Source organism: Myotis nattereri, assembly GCF_964212035.1.
Source record: "Myotis nattereri genome assembly, chromosome: 12".
Classification (NCBI taxonomy): domain Eukaryota; kingdom Metazoa; phylum Chordata; class Mammalia; order Chiroptera; family Vespertilionidae; genus Myotis; species Myotis nattereri.
Window position 1 is genome coordinate 81,356,155 of NC_138087.1, and position 15,514 is coordinate 81,371,668.

The 15,514-nt window shown below is 68.1% G+C and overlaps 1 protein-coding gene across 3 annotated transcripts in view; it reads left to right on the forward strand.

Annotated features, from left to right (window-relative positions):
* The window catches only part of RXRA (retinoid X receptor alpha), a 79,783-nt gene extending 64,739 nt beyond the window's left edge, over window positions 1-15,044 (forward strand). For 2 of the 3 annotated variants that reach the window (XM_081103697.1, XM_081103698.1), the window contains 6 exons: window positions 4,781-4,950; window positions 6,432-6,561; window positions 7,951-8,083; window positions 9,613-9,704; window positions 10,484-10,589; window positions 11,975-15,044. In XM_081103697.1, the coding sequence (XP_080959823.1) occupies window positions 4,781-4,950; window positions 6,432-6,561; window positions 7,951-8,083; window positions 9,613-9,704; window positions 10,484-10,589; window positions 11,975-12,122 (779 nt within the window). In that variant the 3' untranslated portion in view covers window positions 12,123-15,044. The remainder of the gene's footprint in view (window positions 1-4,780; window positions 4,951-6,431; window positions 6,562-7,950; window positions 8,084-9,612; window positions 9,705-10,483; window positions 10,590-11,974) is intronic. The other variant, XR_013996676.1, reaches the window with a different exon arrangement.
* The last annotated feature ends 470 nt before the right edge of the window (window positions 15,045-15,514 follow it).

Here is a 15,514-nt window from a genome sequence, read left to right on the forward strand (position 1 = left end):
TGGGCGCTGGGCCCGCAGCAGTGAGCTGTGGGTACCCTTCTGTTGAAAGTGAGCATCACATAGGCACGCAGGGGAGGCACCGCCCCAGCCTTGGGCATCGGGCAAGGCTTGGGGCGGGAGGTAGCCAGGCCGGTGCCTGAAGAAGGGCTATCAGGCAGGCCGCTTGCCCAGCCCGAGGGTGTCGGGAGATGTGGCACAGGGTGGGGCATGGAGCCACCCTGTGCCCCAGAGGGTGACCCTCCACAGGCTCCTGGGCCTGTCCAGCTGCCCCCCTCGGGCCTGGGTGTCCTCACCCTTCAGCTTCCTGTCCCCTCGAGGACCTGTATCACCCAGTGGAGCTGCAGTTGACAGGGAGGCCCCCCCCCCCCCACCCCCGTCTGACCCGCCAGCGCCTGGGTCTCGTCCCGAGCAGCTATCGGGGGCGCCTTCTGTGTATGGCCTCACTGGCACCACCCCTTCTCCGCACGCTGTCCCAGCCGGTGCTGTGGGGCTGTCCCCACACCTGGCCAACGGGTGCCAGCCCAGGGCTGCGTCCCTCCGGCCTCCGCGCTCTGGTCTGAGCCCCAGGCGTGTCGGGGAGGCGGTGTGGGCCCTCGAAGCCGGGCTTACGGGCCGGTCAGTGCCTGACCCCGCCAGGCCCACCGCGCTCGGCCTCCTCCCGGGTTTCGGTCAGAACGTGCAGCAGAGCCCTCGTGCCCGGGCTCACTGAGCGGAGCTGCCCCGCCGGCCGTGCTGGGTGTTTGAGAGCCAGGTGGGCGCTGCCCCGGGCCTGTGGCTCCCGTGAGGCGGTGGCTTGTCATGTTTCCTGGTCCCGAAGGGGCACAGTCCGCAGCCGTCCTCGGGAGAGTGACGTGTGACCCCCGTGTGGCTTCAGTGCTGTCCCTACAGAGCGCTCCAGGGTCCCCCAGGACGAGTGGCTCAGAGGGGCCGGGAGGCATGCCCCCCCAGTCTGTCCTGCAGCCCCGAGCCGGGCGCTAGGCAGGGCCCCGCCCCTGGAATGGTCCCGACACAGCTCCTCTCCTCTGCTGTTCTGGGCAAAGTACTGCAGGGAGGACTCCCTGCTGGTGGGGGCGCTGTTGGCCACACAGCTCAGGGCAGTGTGGGTGCCCAGGGGAATGGGCGCCAGGCGTGCCAACCCACTGTGCCCGTGGCCAGGAGCTTATAGGAGGTGAGCTGCACCCTCAGGTGAGGAGACTGAAGCTGGCACAGGCGGCACTGCCCAGGGGCTGGTGGGAGGGGCAGCTCGGGGCTGGCACTGGTGGGGTGACCCCATGGAGAACCCAGGGGGTCAAGCTCCGGGCGGACGGGACCTACCTCTTTGGCTGACGAGGTGCCGCCGAGCACAGCACCGTGGGGCAGGGGCGGTCCGTGAGTGTAAGCAGCCGCCAGTGGCCTGTTCCATCGCATGTGGGGGCGGGGCTGAGGGCCAGGTGGAAATGCCCCTCGGCCAGCCCCCCCGCCCCCCCAGCTGAGCCCCTGCCTGTCGCTGGAGTGTCGGGTGCAGGGCTGGGGCGCCTGGTCTGATGGGGGAGGCAGGCCCAGGCGTGGGGTTCCCAGTCTGAGGGGGGAGGCTGGCCTCCTGCTTCCTCCTCCAGGAAGGCCTCTCCCTGCTTCCTTCCTCCCGACCTTCGCTTCCTGTGCCCCGTCTCCGGACTCTGAGGGCTGAGGGACCGGGGTGCGGAAGGGACAGTGTCTGGTGTGTGTACATGTGTGTGCATGTGTGTGTGTACATGTGTGTGCATGCACAGGCACACGTGGCCCCACACATTTCTCCTGTAGAGGAAGAGCCGGCTGGGTCAGGTGCCTCCCTGTCACCCCTGGACCAGTGACTGCTTCTCTGGGCCTCGGGGTGCCCGGTGGCGGCGAGGCCATGGGCCAGGGGCCCCCAGCGCTTGCCCTGGGAGTGTGGCAGGTGGCAGCACGGTGCCTGGTGGGGCTGTGTGCATGTGCATGTGTGTGTGTGTGTCCTGTGTGTGCATGTGTGTGTGTGTGTGTGTCCTGTGCGCGCGTGTCCTGTGTGCATGTGTGTGCGCGCGCGTGTGATGTGTGTGCATGTGTGTGTCCTGTGCGTGTGTGTCGTGTGCATGTGTTCTGTGTGCGCGCGTGTGTGTCCTGTGCGCGCGCGTCCTGTGTGTGCGTGTGTGTGTGTGTGCGTGTGCACGCTGTGTGATAACTCAGTGCAGACTGTCCTGGGTCGCAACCCTCAGCTGAAGGCGGGCGGTCCTGGGCTTAGGACCCCGAGTTCGCTGTGCACCGCGGCAGCGCCCCCTCGGGTCTCGGTTCCGGCCCTTAGGAGAGGGGGTTGGGCCAGAGCCTTTGGTGAAATCCAGTCCTGCCTCCCGGGGGTCACGGAAGGGACAGACGGTCCCAGCTGGCAGCGCCCACAGCGCCCACAGCAGAGGAGGCAGCAGGGCCAGTGCCCGCCAACCCGGACGCCCCTTCCCACACGCTCGCCCTCACGTCAGCGGGCTTCCAGATGTTGGGGACCCTGCCTGTGTTGGGGTGAGCCCCCCATGGCCGTGTTGGCTGCTGGGGGAGGGTCTTCCCGGGGATTCCCAGCCTCCTCTGCCCACTGTGCTCAGACCCCTCTTCCCAGACGCCTCCCGCCCGAGGCTCCTGGCGCTGGCGGGAGTGCCAGTCCAACAGGACCCCACTTGGGGGCCACCTGGGGGGGCCTCCTCCCTCTCCTGCCCCCGCCGCGGCCTGTAAATACTGTAGCCTTTGCGAGGGCGCTGCTCAGAGCTGCGGGCCCTGCAGCTTCTCAGAGCCTCACGAAGTCCCGGCTAATTCCCCCCCCGCCGACCTCCCCCCCCCGTGGAGGCAGGTGCGGGGACCCCCTACTGCTCCGGGCACTGCCCCCACACTCAGGGCCACCCTTGGCAGCTCGGGCTCCCTGCGCCGGGCTGTCTGGAGAGGGAGGAGGTCCCCGAGAGCGCGGGAGCGGAGGTGCAGACAGAGCTGTGAGCATCTCGAGGCACCGCCTCTGCCCAGCCTGCAGGGGGCGCCGGCGCTCAGGGCGGGGCTGAGGAGGGGGTACAGAGGCGAGGCTGCCTGGCCGCACAGCTGTCGGGGAGCAGGGTCGGGGCAGGCTGCCTGCCTCAGAGCTGCCCCCCCCCCCCCCCCCCGTCCTGAGAGCTCAGCCCTGAAACTGCCTGAGCCTGTTTCCCCACCTCGAAAAATGAGGTGTCTGAGCTAAGACACGTGCTTCTCAGCTGTGTCCTGCCTCCGAGCGTTTAGGGTTCTGCCGGGGGACAGACCTTGGGGACCCGTCACCCCGGATGCTGGCCCGGTCAGCTTGTGTGGCTGCCTCCGGCCGGGTCGGCCTCGCTGGCTGTAACCCTGTTTGGTGTGAGAGGGGGTGACCCGGCACCCCGTGCGGAGGGTGCGAGGCCCTGCGGCTCCTTGCCCTCCGCCTGCCAGCCTGAGCCCCAGCCCCGCCTGCTGTCCGGTTTGCCAGGGGGGCCAGGCTTGCACAGCTCGGACCGAGGCCTCTGCCGGCTCCTCGGCCCAGCGGGCGCCTCGTGACGGTCCTGGCGCCTCACCATGTGGGCAGAGCCCCACTCGAGTCAGCCCTGGGGTGTGGGAGAGCGCAGCCCCGGCAGGGCAGCACCTAGCCGTGTGTCCGCGGGGGGGCGCAGGGTGCACCCAGGGCCCCGGGCCCGGGAGGGCGGGACGGGTCCCGGCATCTCTGCGTGGCCGGCGGTGGGGCCGGCAGGAAGCGCGTGGCTGTGGATGGAGAGGTGATGGACTGTACCAGCTCTGGGTGGCGGGACGGGGCCCGGGCAGGCCCGGGGACTCCCCAGCGCAAGCAGGGAGCCCGGCACCCCGGCCTGGGGCCTCTCCCAGTTACCTCCCGCTAGGAGCTGTGGACGGGCGGCCCCGGAGGCGGGCCCCGCTCTGCCTGCCCCGGCCCTCGGCCCTCCCCTGGGTCTGCAGCCCTGGGCTTGAGCAAGGGGCTACTTCCAGGCCCTTCCACCAGTGGGGGGCAGGGGGAAGGGAGGTGCACAGGAGTGTTTGTGCAGGACTCTGTGTGTCACCCAAACTCCCCCAGTGCAGTGGGTCCCCAGGGACCCCCAGAAGCCAAGCGTCTTGTTTGGGGTGGGCCCTGAGGAGGCTGTGGTCCCCAGGGGCCTGGGGGTGGTTCCTTGGCTCAGCAGAGCAGGGCCCCGGGAGGGTGGGCTCAGGTGGGCTTGGGGGAGGTCGCACCACAGTATTTGGGGCGTCCCAGCGAGGCACGGCCCTGACACACCGCTGGCTTGGGCCCTAACGGTGTGGAGTGGGCAGCCCCTCTGGCCCCATAACAGGCCTCAGGCTCCAGCCTCTCCCCTCTGCCTGCTCCTCCCCCCAACCCCCGTTTAAGGCCCTTGGTGCCCCCACCAGAGAGGAGGGGGGTGGACGTGGGCGTCAGCCTGCTGGTGACTCCCCGGGCCCGGCCCCTCGGGAAAGGCGGCCCGAGCTGTGGTTCTGAAGCCAGAGGCCTCCCAGCTCCAGTGTGGGGAGACCTGGCTGCCTGGGTGTTCTTGGGGACAGGGTTGATGTGAACCCCTTCTTCTCGGCTGCCTCCCGACCCCTCATCGCTCCAGTCCTCCTGCTCTGGCCCTGGGCCCTGCGCGCCTCTGCTGCCCCGGAATCCGTCTTCCTGCCCCTCCGTCTCAGCGCCCCTCTTCCGGGAAGCCCCCCGGCTCTGCCTCTCTCCCGCTGGGATCTCTGCTGCGGGGCCGGCGCCGGGGCCGGGGCGCCCTGGCGGACGCGGGGGGAGTGTGAGCGGTCTGTGTCTCAGCCGTGCAGGAGGAGCGGCAGCGCGGCAAGGACCGGAGCGAGAGCGAGGTGGAGTCCACGAGCAGCGCCAACGAGGACATGCCGGTGGAGAAGATCCTGGAGGCCGAGCTGGCCGTCGAGCCCAAGACTGAGACGTATGTGGAGGCCAACATGGGGCTGAACCCCAGCTCGGTGAGTGCCGCTGCCCGCCCTGGCCTCCCGCGAGGGCCCGTGGGCCCCGGCGCCGCCCCTGGGGAGGACCCACCTGCTGGGCCGCGAGGCGGTGCAGCCGGGCCCGGGCGCTGCCTTTCCGATTCCTGGAATCAGAGCCGGGACTTTGCCCTGAGCCTTCATGCTTCCCGTGGTCTCTGGCCTGTCGTCCAGTGGGTGACGGGGACCCCGCATCCGGCCCAGGTTTGTGGGCAGCATTACTTCTAGACTTCATCTGTGTCTCCCCTGGGCCCTGGGCTCAGGGCTCAGGGCTCAGGGCTCAGGCTCTGGGGTTGACCCCGAGGTTGTCCAGCCCACCCTGACCGTTCTCCCTTGGCTCAGTGGCCCAGGTCCTCCCACCCCAACCCCAGGGCCTTTGCACATGCTGCCCCTGCTGACTCCTCAGGCTTCAGTCTCAGCTACGGTGTCGCTTCCTCAGGGGTCCTGCTCCTGCCAAGGTGGGCGTGACCCTGTTAGGTGGGCTCGGCCCCCATCTTTCCCGCACAGCCCTGGCCCTGGCGCTGGCTCAGTGGTGTGTGTGAATTCCCCCTCATCGCCATGAGGCTGGGGTGGCACCGAGCTGCTGCTCACTGCCCACCTTCGGTCAGGTACAGCGACACCTCTGTGCGGCGGGCGCGCACACATGGCCCTCTGCCCCAGTCTGAGAGTGTGGGGGTCCCCTCTTACCTGCTCAGGAGGCTCCGGCAGGCTGAGGCCCCCAGTTCCCTGTACTCCGTGACCCCATGACCCCGGGTAATGCGGCCTGGCCCACCTCTCCAGTCCCGGTGAGGGGAGGGAGGCAGCTGTGAGGGTTTCAAGCAGAAACCCATGTCGAGCAGAAACTCCAAAAATACCGAAGGCCCAGGAGGGCGGCCAGCGCCTGGTTCTGTCGAGTCGGGGAGCTACTGGGAGAGAACAGATCTGGCACCTGGTCCCCCTGTGGTTTCGGAGGAAGGGGGTCGAGGCTGCAGATGGGCAGCTGGCGGCGGGCAGGGCGGCCGGCAGGGGGCACCTGTGAGCCCGTGCAGAGCCCTGTCCCGGTGTGTGTGACCTCGCGGCTGGCGGCCTCGGGCCTCTGCTGGGTCCGGCCACCGGCTCCCGGGACAGGACGGCCCTTCCGCTCGGGCTCCGGGAGCTCATGGAGCCGTTCTGCTGAGCTTGCTCGTTCAGTGGGAATCGAGGCTCAGAGACGTTAGGTGTTTGCTGGAGGCCACACAGCTGGGTGGAGCTGGATCCCCTCGCAGCCCCGCCCCCCGAGGGACCCCCTCCAGGCCCCCCCACCTCAGACCCCTTCACTCGATCAGTCTGCAAAGCCGCCTTGGCTGTGTCAGGCCCCAGCCCTGAGTCAGGCTCCGGGGACTCGGACGAGGCGTCTTTGGGGGCCTCCTCAGCCACGCCGGGGGAGTGGGCCTGGTCTGGGCTGCGGTCCCTGCCTGCCACTCACTGCGGGGCCCCTCACCCAGCCCAACGACCCCGTCACCAACATCTGCCAGGCGGCCGACAAGCAGCTCTTCACGCTGGTGGAGTGGGCCAAGCGGATCCCGCACTTCTCTGAGCTGCCCCTGGACGACCAGGTCATCCTGCTGCGGGCCGGTGAGTGGCCGGGTGGCCGGGGCGGGGTCACCCTGTCGCTGTGACAGGGCCGGGTGGCCCGGGGGGGGGTCACCCTGTCGTTGTGACAGGGCCGGGCCGGGCGGGTGGGGGGGGTCACCCTGTTGCTGTGACAGGGCCGGGCGGGGGGGGTCACCCTGTCGCTGTGACAGGGCCAGGCGGGGGGTCACCCTGTCGCTGTGACAGGGCCGGGCAGCCCTTCCTCTCCTGGGCCTCGGGTTCCCCGTCTGTGAAATGGGGCTAATGCTCGCTTTAGGACTGTGGTCAGGTCACATGGGATCCTCCATGTGATGTCAGCCAGCAGCCCCGGCGTGCGGCTGTGACCGGTTACTGCTCTTAGGGGCTGCCTGTTCCCCGTTGCAGGAGGCACGGAGACACTGAGCACAGAAATGGTTTAAGGTTTTCTTCCTGTGCCGTCCCCCCCCCCCCCCTTTGCTGCCTGCTCTGGTTCCCTGCCCGCGGGGAGAGCGCGGGTTGGCCTGCGGCTCCAACGTGCCTTGTTTCAGATCCATGGTTTACTGCGTGGGGCTCCACGTAGCGCAGGTTGACCTCTGAGAGTTTGCTGTTGGGACCAGACTGGCAGCTGCTGCTCTGGGGCCGTCCCAGAGAGGATGTGGGAGCTCTCCCAGCTGCTCCTTGGCCTGAGCTGTTCCATGGCTGCCCCAGAGAGAATTGTGGGAGCTCTCTCAGCTGCTCCGTGGCCTGAGCTATTCCGTGGCCGTCCCAGAGAGGATGGTGGGAGCTCTCCCAGCTGCTCTGTAGCCCGAGCTGTTCCGTGGCCTTCCAAGAGAGGATGGTGGGAACTCTCCTAGGTGTTCCATGGCCTGAGCTATTCCGTGGCCGTCCCAGAGAGGATGGTGGGAGCTCTCCCAGCTGCTCTGTAGCCCGAGCTGTTCCGTGGCCTTCCCAGAGAGGATGGTGGGAACTCTCCCAGCTGCTCCGTGGCCCGAGCTATTCCGTGGCCTTCCCAGAGAGGATGTGGGAGCTCTCCCATCTGCTCCATGGCCTGAGCTATTCCATGGCCTTCCCAGAGAGGATGGTGGGAGCTCTCCCAGGCACTCTGTGGCACAAACATCCTGCATTTGCAAAAAGAGACTTCCCTGGGCACACGTGTTTGTGAGGACTTGCCAGGGCCTTTACTGTACCAATGTGCACTGCAGAAGAGAGCCATTTCCCAAACGTAGGTGCTCGGGAACCTCTTTTCAGGGGAACATTCATGGAGTTAGGGTTCCACGTAGCCCACTTTGGGAACCCTAGCTTGGGTTCCCATGGGGAAGGTGTGGGACAGATGGCTCACGCTGTCTTTGAAGGGTTGAGAAGGGTTGGCTGGCGGGCCCCGGCGACTGCTGACAGATCGCTCGCCTCCCCCAGGCTGGAACGAGCTGCTCATCGCCTCCTTCTCGCACCGGTCCATCGCCGTGAAGGACGGGATCCTGCTCGCCACGGGGCTGCACGTGCACCGAAACAGCGCCCACAGCGCGGGGGTGGGCGCCATCTTCGACAGGTGGGTGGCCGCCGGGCCACGTCACGCCCAGCGTGGCATTTGTCCTGTTCACGAAGGTTGGAGTTGGGGCGTAGAGGAAGGTGCAAGGTGAAGGTTAAACCCCTCACAAGTCCAGCATCGGGTCCTCGCGGCCGCGGCTAACGTGGCGCGCTTCCTTCCAGCTCTTTTTTAAACCCTGTGTGTGGGGAGGAAAGCTGCTCTAAAAAACATACGTTTTTATTGACTTCAGAGCGGGAGGGAGAGGGAGAGAGAGAGAAACATCAACGATGAGAGAGAATCGTTGATCAGCTGCCTCCTGCACGTCTCATGCTGGGGATGGAGCCCGCAACCTGGGCGTGTGCCCTGACCAGGAACTGAACCGTGACCTCCTGGTTCCTAGGTCCGTGCTCAACCACCGAGCCACGCCGGCCAGGCCACAGCTGCACTTTGTAACAAGCAGAAGTGGGTTCCTCCGTAGGTGCCGTTTCCCTGTGCCCATTAAGTCAGTGTGCGCTGTACCCAAGTGCAGCGCGGCCCACGTGTGCCCTGAGAAGGGCCTGCCCCTGCCCGGCCGGCTGGGTCTCAGCCGTGGCTCCTGGCCCCCGGTGGAGCCTGGGCTGCACCCGTCTACCTGGGCCCTGTCTCTGCAGCCCACCCCTGTCCACACGCCCTTGGACCAGAGGCCACATGATGTCAGGACAGGCTCTCTCCCACCTGCCCCCCGGGTCTTTTTCCAGCTGCAAGATCGCCCCCCAAACCCCTCCCCTCCAACCAGCCTGCAGACCCCAGGGCTCCTGGGGCCACAGGGAAAGGCATGGGCTCCTGGCGGCTGTCCAGGCCCCACCTGGACCATCTCCCTTTGCTCCCCGTGGCCAACTCCCACCACTCGCCACTTCCTGGATATGCTGTCAGGCTGGGGCTGATGAGGTTGGGGCGCCCAGGCCGGGTGGGAGGCTGTAGCTGGTCCCGGGGTCAGGACACTGCCACTCGGGGACCAGGACACGAGGCTGGGTCAGTTCCCCCCACAGGGCGCTGGGGCAGCTCTCTGTTCCCGTGAGGCTGGTGGGTGGCTCTGCGTGGAAATACATGTCTGGTGAGGAGTGGAACAGGCCCCTCTGAGTGAGGCAGGCCTCAGACGGCCCGTCCTTCCCCGGACTGGGGGTGTGGGTGATGCTGGCGCCCCAGCGCTGTGCCTCAGGCTGCCCGCGCCCGCCGCCTGCAGCTCAGGACCGGTGGCCCTGGGCCTGGTCCCGTGTCCAGGTCCCTGGCTCATCTTGGCTCGGCCGTCACAGGGTCCGAGAGAGGGAGTTGTGGGAGCCCCAGGTTTCCAGAGGAAAGGCACATGCAGACCCTCCGGGCAGAGCAGGGAGCCCGCGGGGGGCGGGGGCCGGCCTGGCGTGGCGGACGTTGGGCCTGGGCTGGCAGCTGAAGCTTGAGCTTCTCAGTTGTCTTCTGGGGCCACGTGGGCTCCCCGAGTCCTGTGGGTGTTTCTGGGGGCCCAGCGTGGGCACAGTCTGACGTGGCCTTGGCGTTCGCCCGCTTCCTCGCAGGGTCCTGACGGAGCTGGTGTCTAAGATGCGGGACATGCACATGGACAAGACGGAGCTGGGCTGCCTGCGCGCCATCGTGCTCTTCAACCCGGGTACGGCCCTGCAGGCCCGCCCCAGCCACGGCGCCCCAGCCACGGCACCACACTCCGCTGCCCACAGCCACAGCACCCTCAGCCACAGCGTTCACAGCCCCGGCACCCACACTCCGCTGCCCACAGCCACAGCACCCCCAGCCACAGCGTTCACAGCCCCGGCACCCACACTCCGCTGCCCACAGCCACAGCACCCCCAGCCACAGCGTTCACAGCCACGGCACCCACACTCCGCTGCCCACAGCCACAGCACCCCCAGCCACAGCGTTCACAGCCACGGCACCCACACTCCGCTGCCCACAGCCACAGCACCCCCAGCCACAGCGTTCACAGCCACAGCACCCACACTCCGCTGCCCACAGCCACAGCACCCCTAGCCACAGCGTTCACAGCCATGGCACCCACAGCCACGGCACCCACACTCCGCTGCCCACAGCCACAGCACCCCCAGCCACAGCGTTCACAGCCACGGCACCCACAGCCACGGTGCCCACACTCCACTACCCACAGCCACAGCACCCACAGCCTCCCGCTGCCCCCCACCCCAGTGTCCCAGCCATGGTGCCTCCAGTTACCATGGGGCCAGGCCAGGCCGCCCCTCCTCTGGCCCATGTGAGGGTCACACGAGGTGGTGTCCATGGCTTCCAGGAGGTGTCCTGGGGGACAGGCCTGTCCCGCGTCCCCTGAGCCAGCCTGCCCCCAGCTCCCGTGCTGCCTGAGTACCCGGGTCCCAGACGGCTTCGGGGAGGGGCTCTGACCTGCGGCCCCTTCCTCCCCAGACTCCAAGGGGCTCTCGAACCCGGCCGAGGTGGAGGCGCTGCGGGAGAAGGTGTACGCGTCCCTGGAGGCGTACTGCAAGCACAAGTACCCGGAGCAGCCGGGCAGGTGAGCCGCCGCCCTGCCTGCCCCCGCAGGGCGCCCCGGGCACGGCTGTGTGATGAGAAGTGGCCCCTCCTGGGTGGAGGGCAGCCCGGGGACACCTGGCGTGTCCGGAGCGAGGACGGGGCCCCGGGCCCAGTGCAAACACGCTCGCACACCTTTCTGTAGCCCCACCAGGAAGATGGGCCCCGCGCACGCCGGCACGCAGTAGGTGCTTGTCTCTGTAGAGAGCGTAAAGAAGGCCGTGTCCCCCACCCCCGAGGGAACCACTAGAGGCAGGGACAGACTCCAGCGCATAGTAGGTGCTTTGTCAACGCATGCAGGGTCGATAGATGGGATGGTCTTGGGTCGTCTCATTTCCAGGTCCGTGGTGCAGGGGCACAGTAGGTGTCAGGAGAAGGAAGGGGCTGACTCTGTCCCGGCCGTACCCCCTCCCTCCAAAAGGCCACTCCTGGTGGGGGTCCTGGGCAGGCCTCCCTCTCCCGCCCGCCGGCTGGCGCGCTCACGGTTAACCGTGGCCGAGCCCTGGCCCCATCTGGTTTGGTTTAAGTGGAGCTTCCCGGATGGAGCGGCAGCCCCTGCTTTTCCTGGCGCCCCGCCGCAGCCGCCCGCCAGCTCAGCAGAACGGCTCGCCCTCTGGCCCCGCTCCAGCCTCGGGGGCCGCATGTTTTGCCTAGAAAATGCGGGCTGTGCGGCAGCCAACCACAGGGCTTTCGCCCCCCAAATACGTGGTGACTGAGTTGTGAGGTCCCACAGCCCTGCAGCGCCTCGAGGTCCGAGTGGAGACCCGGGCAGCACACGGAGGGGCCTGGGCCGGCGTGGGTGTCCCAGCGGGGACATGGGGCCCAGTTGGCTGAGCCTGACGTTTCTGCTCTAAGGCCCCCAACTTCTGCCCCCCCCATCCGGGACTCAGAAACTCGCAGGGCCGGGCAGGGCCTGTTCCAGCAGAGCTGCTTCTGGGGGACGGTGGGCCTGGCGGGGGCACGGTGGGCCTGGCGGGGGCACGGTGGGCCTGGCGGGGGCACGGGTGGGTCTTACCAACTCAGGACCGGCTCCGCCTCAGGCCCCCCCGCACCCAGCGGCCTTGCTGTCGCTCCGCTCTCGCCCTGGGGGAAAGCCCGTGTGTTTTGAACTCCCTGCATAGCCCTAGTCGGCTGACCCGGCCTGGCCACTGGCCCTTCACCCCGGGGTCTCCGTGCCCACCTGGGCTCCCGTCTCCATGCCCCGCAGCCCCGTTTCCTACGCCCGAGGGCCCCCCGGCCCCCCTAAGCTCAGCGCAGGCAGGTCTCATGCAGGTTTGGGGGATCGGGCCTGAGAGTTCTGACCCGGGAGGCAGCCAGGCACGGGCGGAGGGGGGTGACCCCGCCACACTCACGCCCGCTGCCCCGCAGGTTCGCCAAGCTGCTGCTCCGCCTGCCGGCGCTGCGGTCCATCGGCCTCAAGTGCCTGGAGCACCTCTTCTTCTTCAAGCTCATCGGGGACACGCCCATCGACACCTTCCTCATGGAGATGCTGGAAGCCCCGCACCAAATGACTTAGGCCCGGCCGCCCCGCCAGCCGCTCTCCTCGGCCGAGCCCCGTCCCTGCCCCTCTCCGCCCGGCCTGTGTGGACTTCGGGGTGCAGCCTGTCACTGCTAAGCCTAAGAGATGTGTTGCCACCCCCTCCCTGTCAGTGCTGCTCGTCTTTGGACCCCGCAGGGCACTGCTTTCCCAGGGCGGCGGCCGGAGCGGCAAGAACTCCCGTGGCCCCCGCGGCCATCAGCTCCCGGGAGCCTGGGCGGCTCATGGCCTCAGGCCCTGTCCCCCGGGCCCTGTCCCCCGGGCCCTGTCCCCGGCAGCAGGCGGGAGGGTGGCGTTGGGTGGTTTCTGAGTCTCCCTCAGCTCTCCCGCTTGGAGTGCTGGCCCCGCCCACGATGGGGTGCACAGGCGGGGCTGGTGTGTCTTTGCAGAGGACCCCCCTCCCGGACGACGACAAGGGGCTCTGGGCGGGCGGGCTTCTCCATCAGTGAAGGGGAGCAGCCCCTTTTCCAAAGATGACGGCGGGGTCCCCTTGCCCATGCCGGGGGCTGACCTCTGCGGGGACGAGGGTTGCCTGCCCACCTGTCTTCTCTGCATCGTTTCAGCTTTGCCCCGCCCCCCATGGCCGCCTGACCGGGGTGACCAGACGGGGTTCCCGGTCTCTGCTTGATCCCAGATCGTCTGTCTGTGCGGAGGCCCAGGCCGGCCTCGTGCCCACGCCTCTGCTGTCCGCCCTCTCCCGGGCAGAGGTTGCCCCCGGGGGCCCACAGGGATGCGAGGGGAGGGGGCTGCCTTCCCGGAGGGTCTCCATCCTTTGGGGAGCCCAGGGGACCTGGAGGCCCAGAGCCGTAGGAGGGGCAGGTGGGGCCGTGGCTGGAGCTCCCGGGAGAGGCGCCTGTTCTGACTGCAAGGCTCAGAGTCGGGAACCCCTGGGCACCAGGCCCTCTGCACAGCTTGACGCCCCCGGGAGCAGCCAGGCTGGCCTGGGGGTGGAGCAGGTGTGGGGGCCCCATCTGACAGTCCTCTGGGTGGAGGCGCCCCGCTCAGCCCCGCACCCACTTCCCCAGCGTTCGGACCCAGCCCAGGCGGTGGCGCTCGGGCCTGCAGGTGGGGGCTTGCGGGTTGAACTGGCCTCGTGCATGGTCACCCCTCCCTCTGGTCCATGCTGCCCATTCTCACGCCCACACCCCACGGACCCAGCACCGAGCAGAGGGGGAGATGGGGGTCCTGCCTCCTCAGCCCCAGGGCGTGTCTGTGATGGCAGCGTCCCTCCTGCCACCCCCACCAGCAGCCCTGGGCAGGTGTGTGTCCAGAGGGCTGCCTTCCCTAGTCACCCCGAGGGTGCAGGGTGCCTGGGCAGGGGCTGGGCGGGAAGAGGCCGGCCCTCGGGGAACACAGTCCATTCTTTGCCTCCTAGAGCCCCCCACCCGGGCTGAGGTGGAGGCCCCTGCCTGAGGCCGCCTGCCCCGGGCACTCCTGTGAGGGGTGCCACAGCCTGCCCACCCGCCCCGGTGCCTTCTGCAGCCAGATGCACCCCGTCGCCCATGCCCAGCTCCCTCCTGCTCCTCTGGCCTCTTGGGGACCTGGGGGCCCTCTGGTGGGGGGTCGGCTTCTTGGGGACGTCACTGTTACTGGCTGGCAGCCCGCAGAGCCCTGAGGCCGCCAGGCCACCACCCCCCTTAGGCGGAAGCGCCCCTGGCCCCCTGCCCCCCGCAGCCCCGCCCGAACCAGCGTCCCTGCGGCTGCGCTTCCTGCTCCCAGCACCGCCTGCAGGGGGGAGCGGCCGCCCCACGGCTCGTTTACCCAGGTCTCCAGCAGCTCGCCAGCCTGGCTCAGCTACAGTGATTCTTGGTAATTATTATCCTATTGGTGGGACAATCTTTAATTTTCTAAAGATAATGTAACCAGCGCGTTCGCCACCCATGCTGCCCCGCACGGCCGCTGGACGCCGCCCAGGCCCGGCAGCTGGCGCCTCCCGCCAAGGCCCGAGATGCCCACGTCCTGTGTGTGGAAGGTGTTGGCACCGCCAGCTGCCCCGGCCCAGCCCCTGGGAAGCGGCCTGCGGGACATTCACCGTGATGGCCCCACGTCTGCCGCCGTCACCTGGAAGCGCGGCCTCCGGGCGTCCCCCGGCTTGGCGTTCCCACAGGAGGCCGGCGGCAGCCGGTGCGGGACCGCAGGGCCCCGGGAGGCCTGGCTGGCTGGGCAGCGACCGGGTCACCGGCTGATGTCCCCGTCACGGAACTCGGGTGCGTGGCCTGGCCCCTGCCCGCGGGATGGTGGCGGACGTGTGTGCTGTCGAGAACCGCCTGGAGCTGACGCCGTCCGCGGACATGCGCCGTGCCCGACGTGTCCTGTTTGTTTTAATTAAGACTCCCCGTCCATTTGCTTCGTGTGAGCAAGTCCCTGAGGACCCTCTGGTGACCGGGTTTGACGGCCTCCAGGCCAGGACGTGCATCTATTTTAAGATGCTTTGGCGCAGACAGCGCCAGCCGGTCCCACCCTTAGCCATGCCTTAGCCGGGACGCGAGCGGCCGCTCCAGAGGTGAATGAAGAGAGAGGAAGCTAAGAAGTGTCTAAGCAGCGGGAAAGGTGAAAAAAATCTATTTTTGTACAAATGTAATTTTATCGTCATGTAAACTTGCTGATACGCGGGAGGGGCTTGCTCTGTTTCTGCCCGGATCGCGAGGTGGCCCTTCAGGGAGCGCGGCGGGAGCGAGCAGAGGCGGGCGGTGATGCGGCTCGGGCTTCGTGGCCTTGGTGGCACCCCCGCCGGGGACCCGCCCTGCACGCACGGGGCTGTCCCTGCCGCCACGCCTCCCGTGCACGACTGTGAAACTGCTTCCGACGGACTGTTCTGCAGCGCTGGCCGCGGGCCGGGTGTGCGAATCGTGGAAAAGAAAGAGACAGCAGCGTGGGAGGAGGAACTAAACATGAGCGTTTAAAACACATCCTCGCCCTCCAGGCCTCGTTTGTTCTGCTGGGTTTCCTGTTCGGGTCGGGACGTCGGCTGCACAAGGGGGTTCCGGGGCTTTCTGCCACCGGGGGGCGGGCGGCCATCCTCTGCCTGACCCTGCCAGGCCGGGCAAGGCACGACAGCGGGACCCACCGGCCATCTGGCTGCCCACAGACACCTGGATGACGCCCGTCCGCTCCTTCCTGTGTGACCAGTGCCCTTCGGTCCTCGCTGCCCGGCCTGGGCTGGGCCAAGCCTCCTGTGTCTCTGTCTAGCAGGCCCCTTGGGGGGGCCCTGGGCACCCTGGACAGATGGCGCTGAGGGTGAGAGCCGCTCCCAGCCGGGAGGGGTAGACCTTGTAAGGACCTGAGAGGCGGGGCTCCCCTGACACCCCCCCACAACGGGCTCACACACTCAGCCTGTGTACACACTCACACATACAGGCGCACACACACGC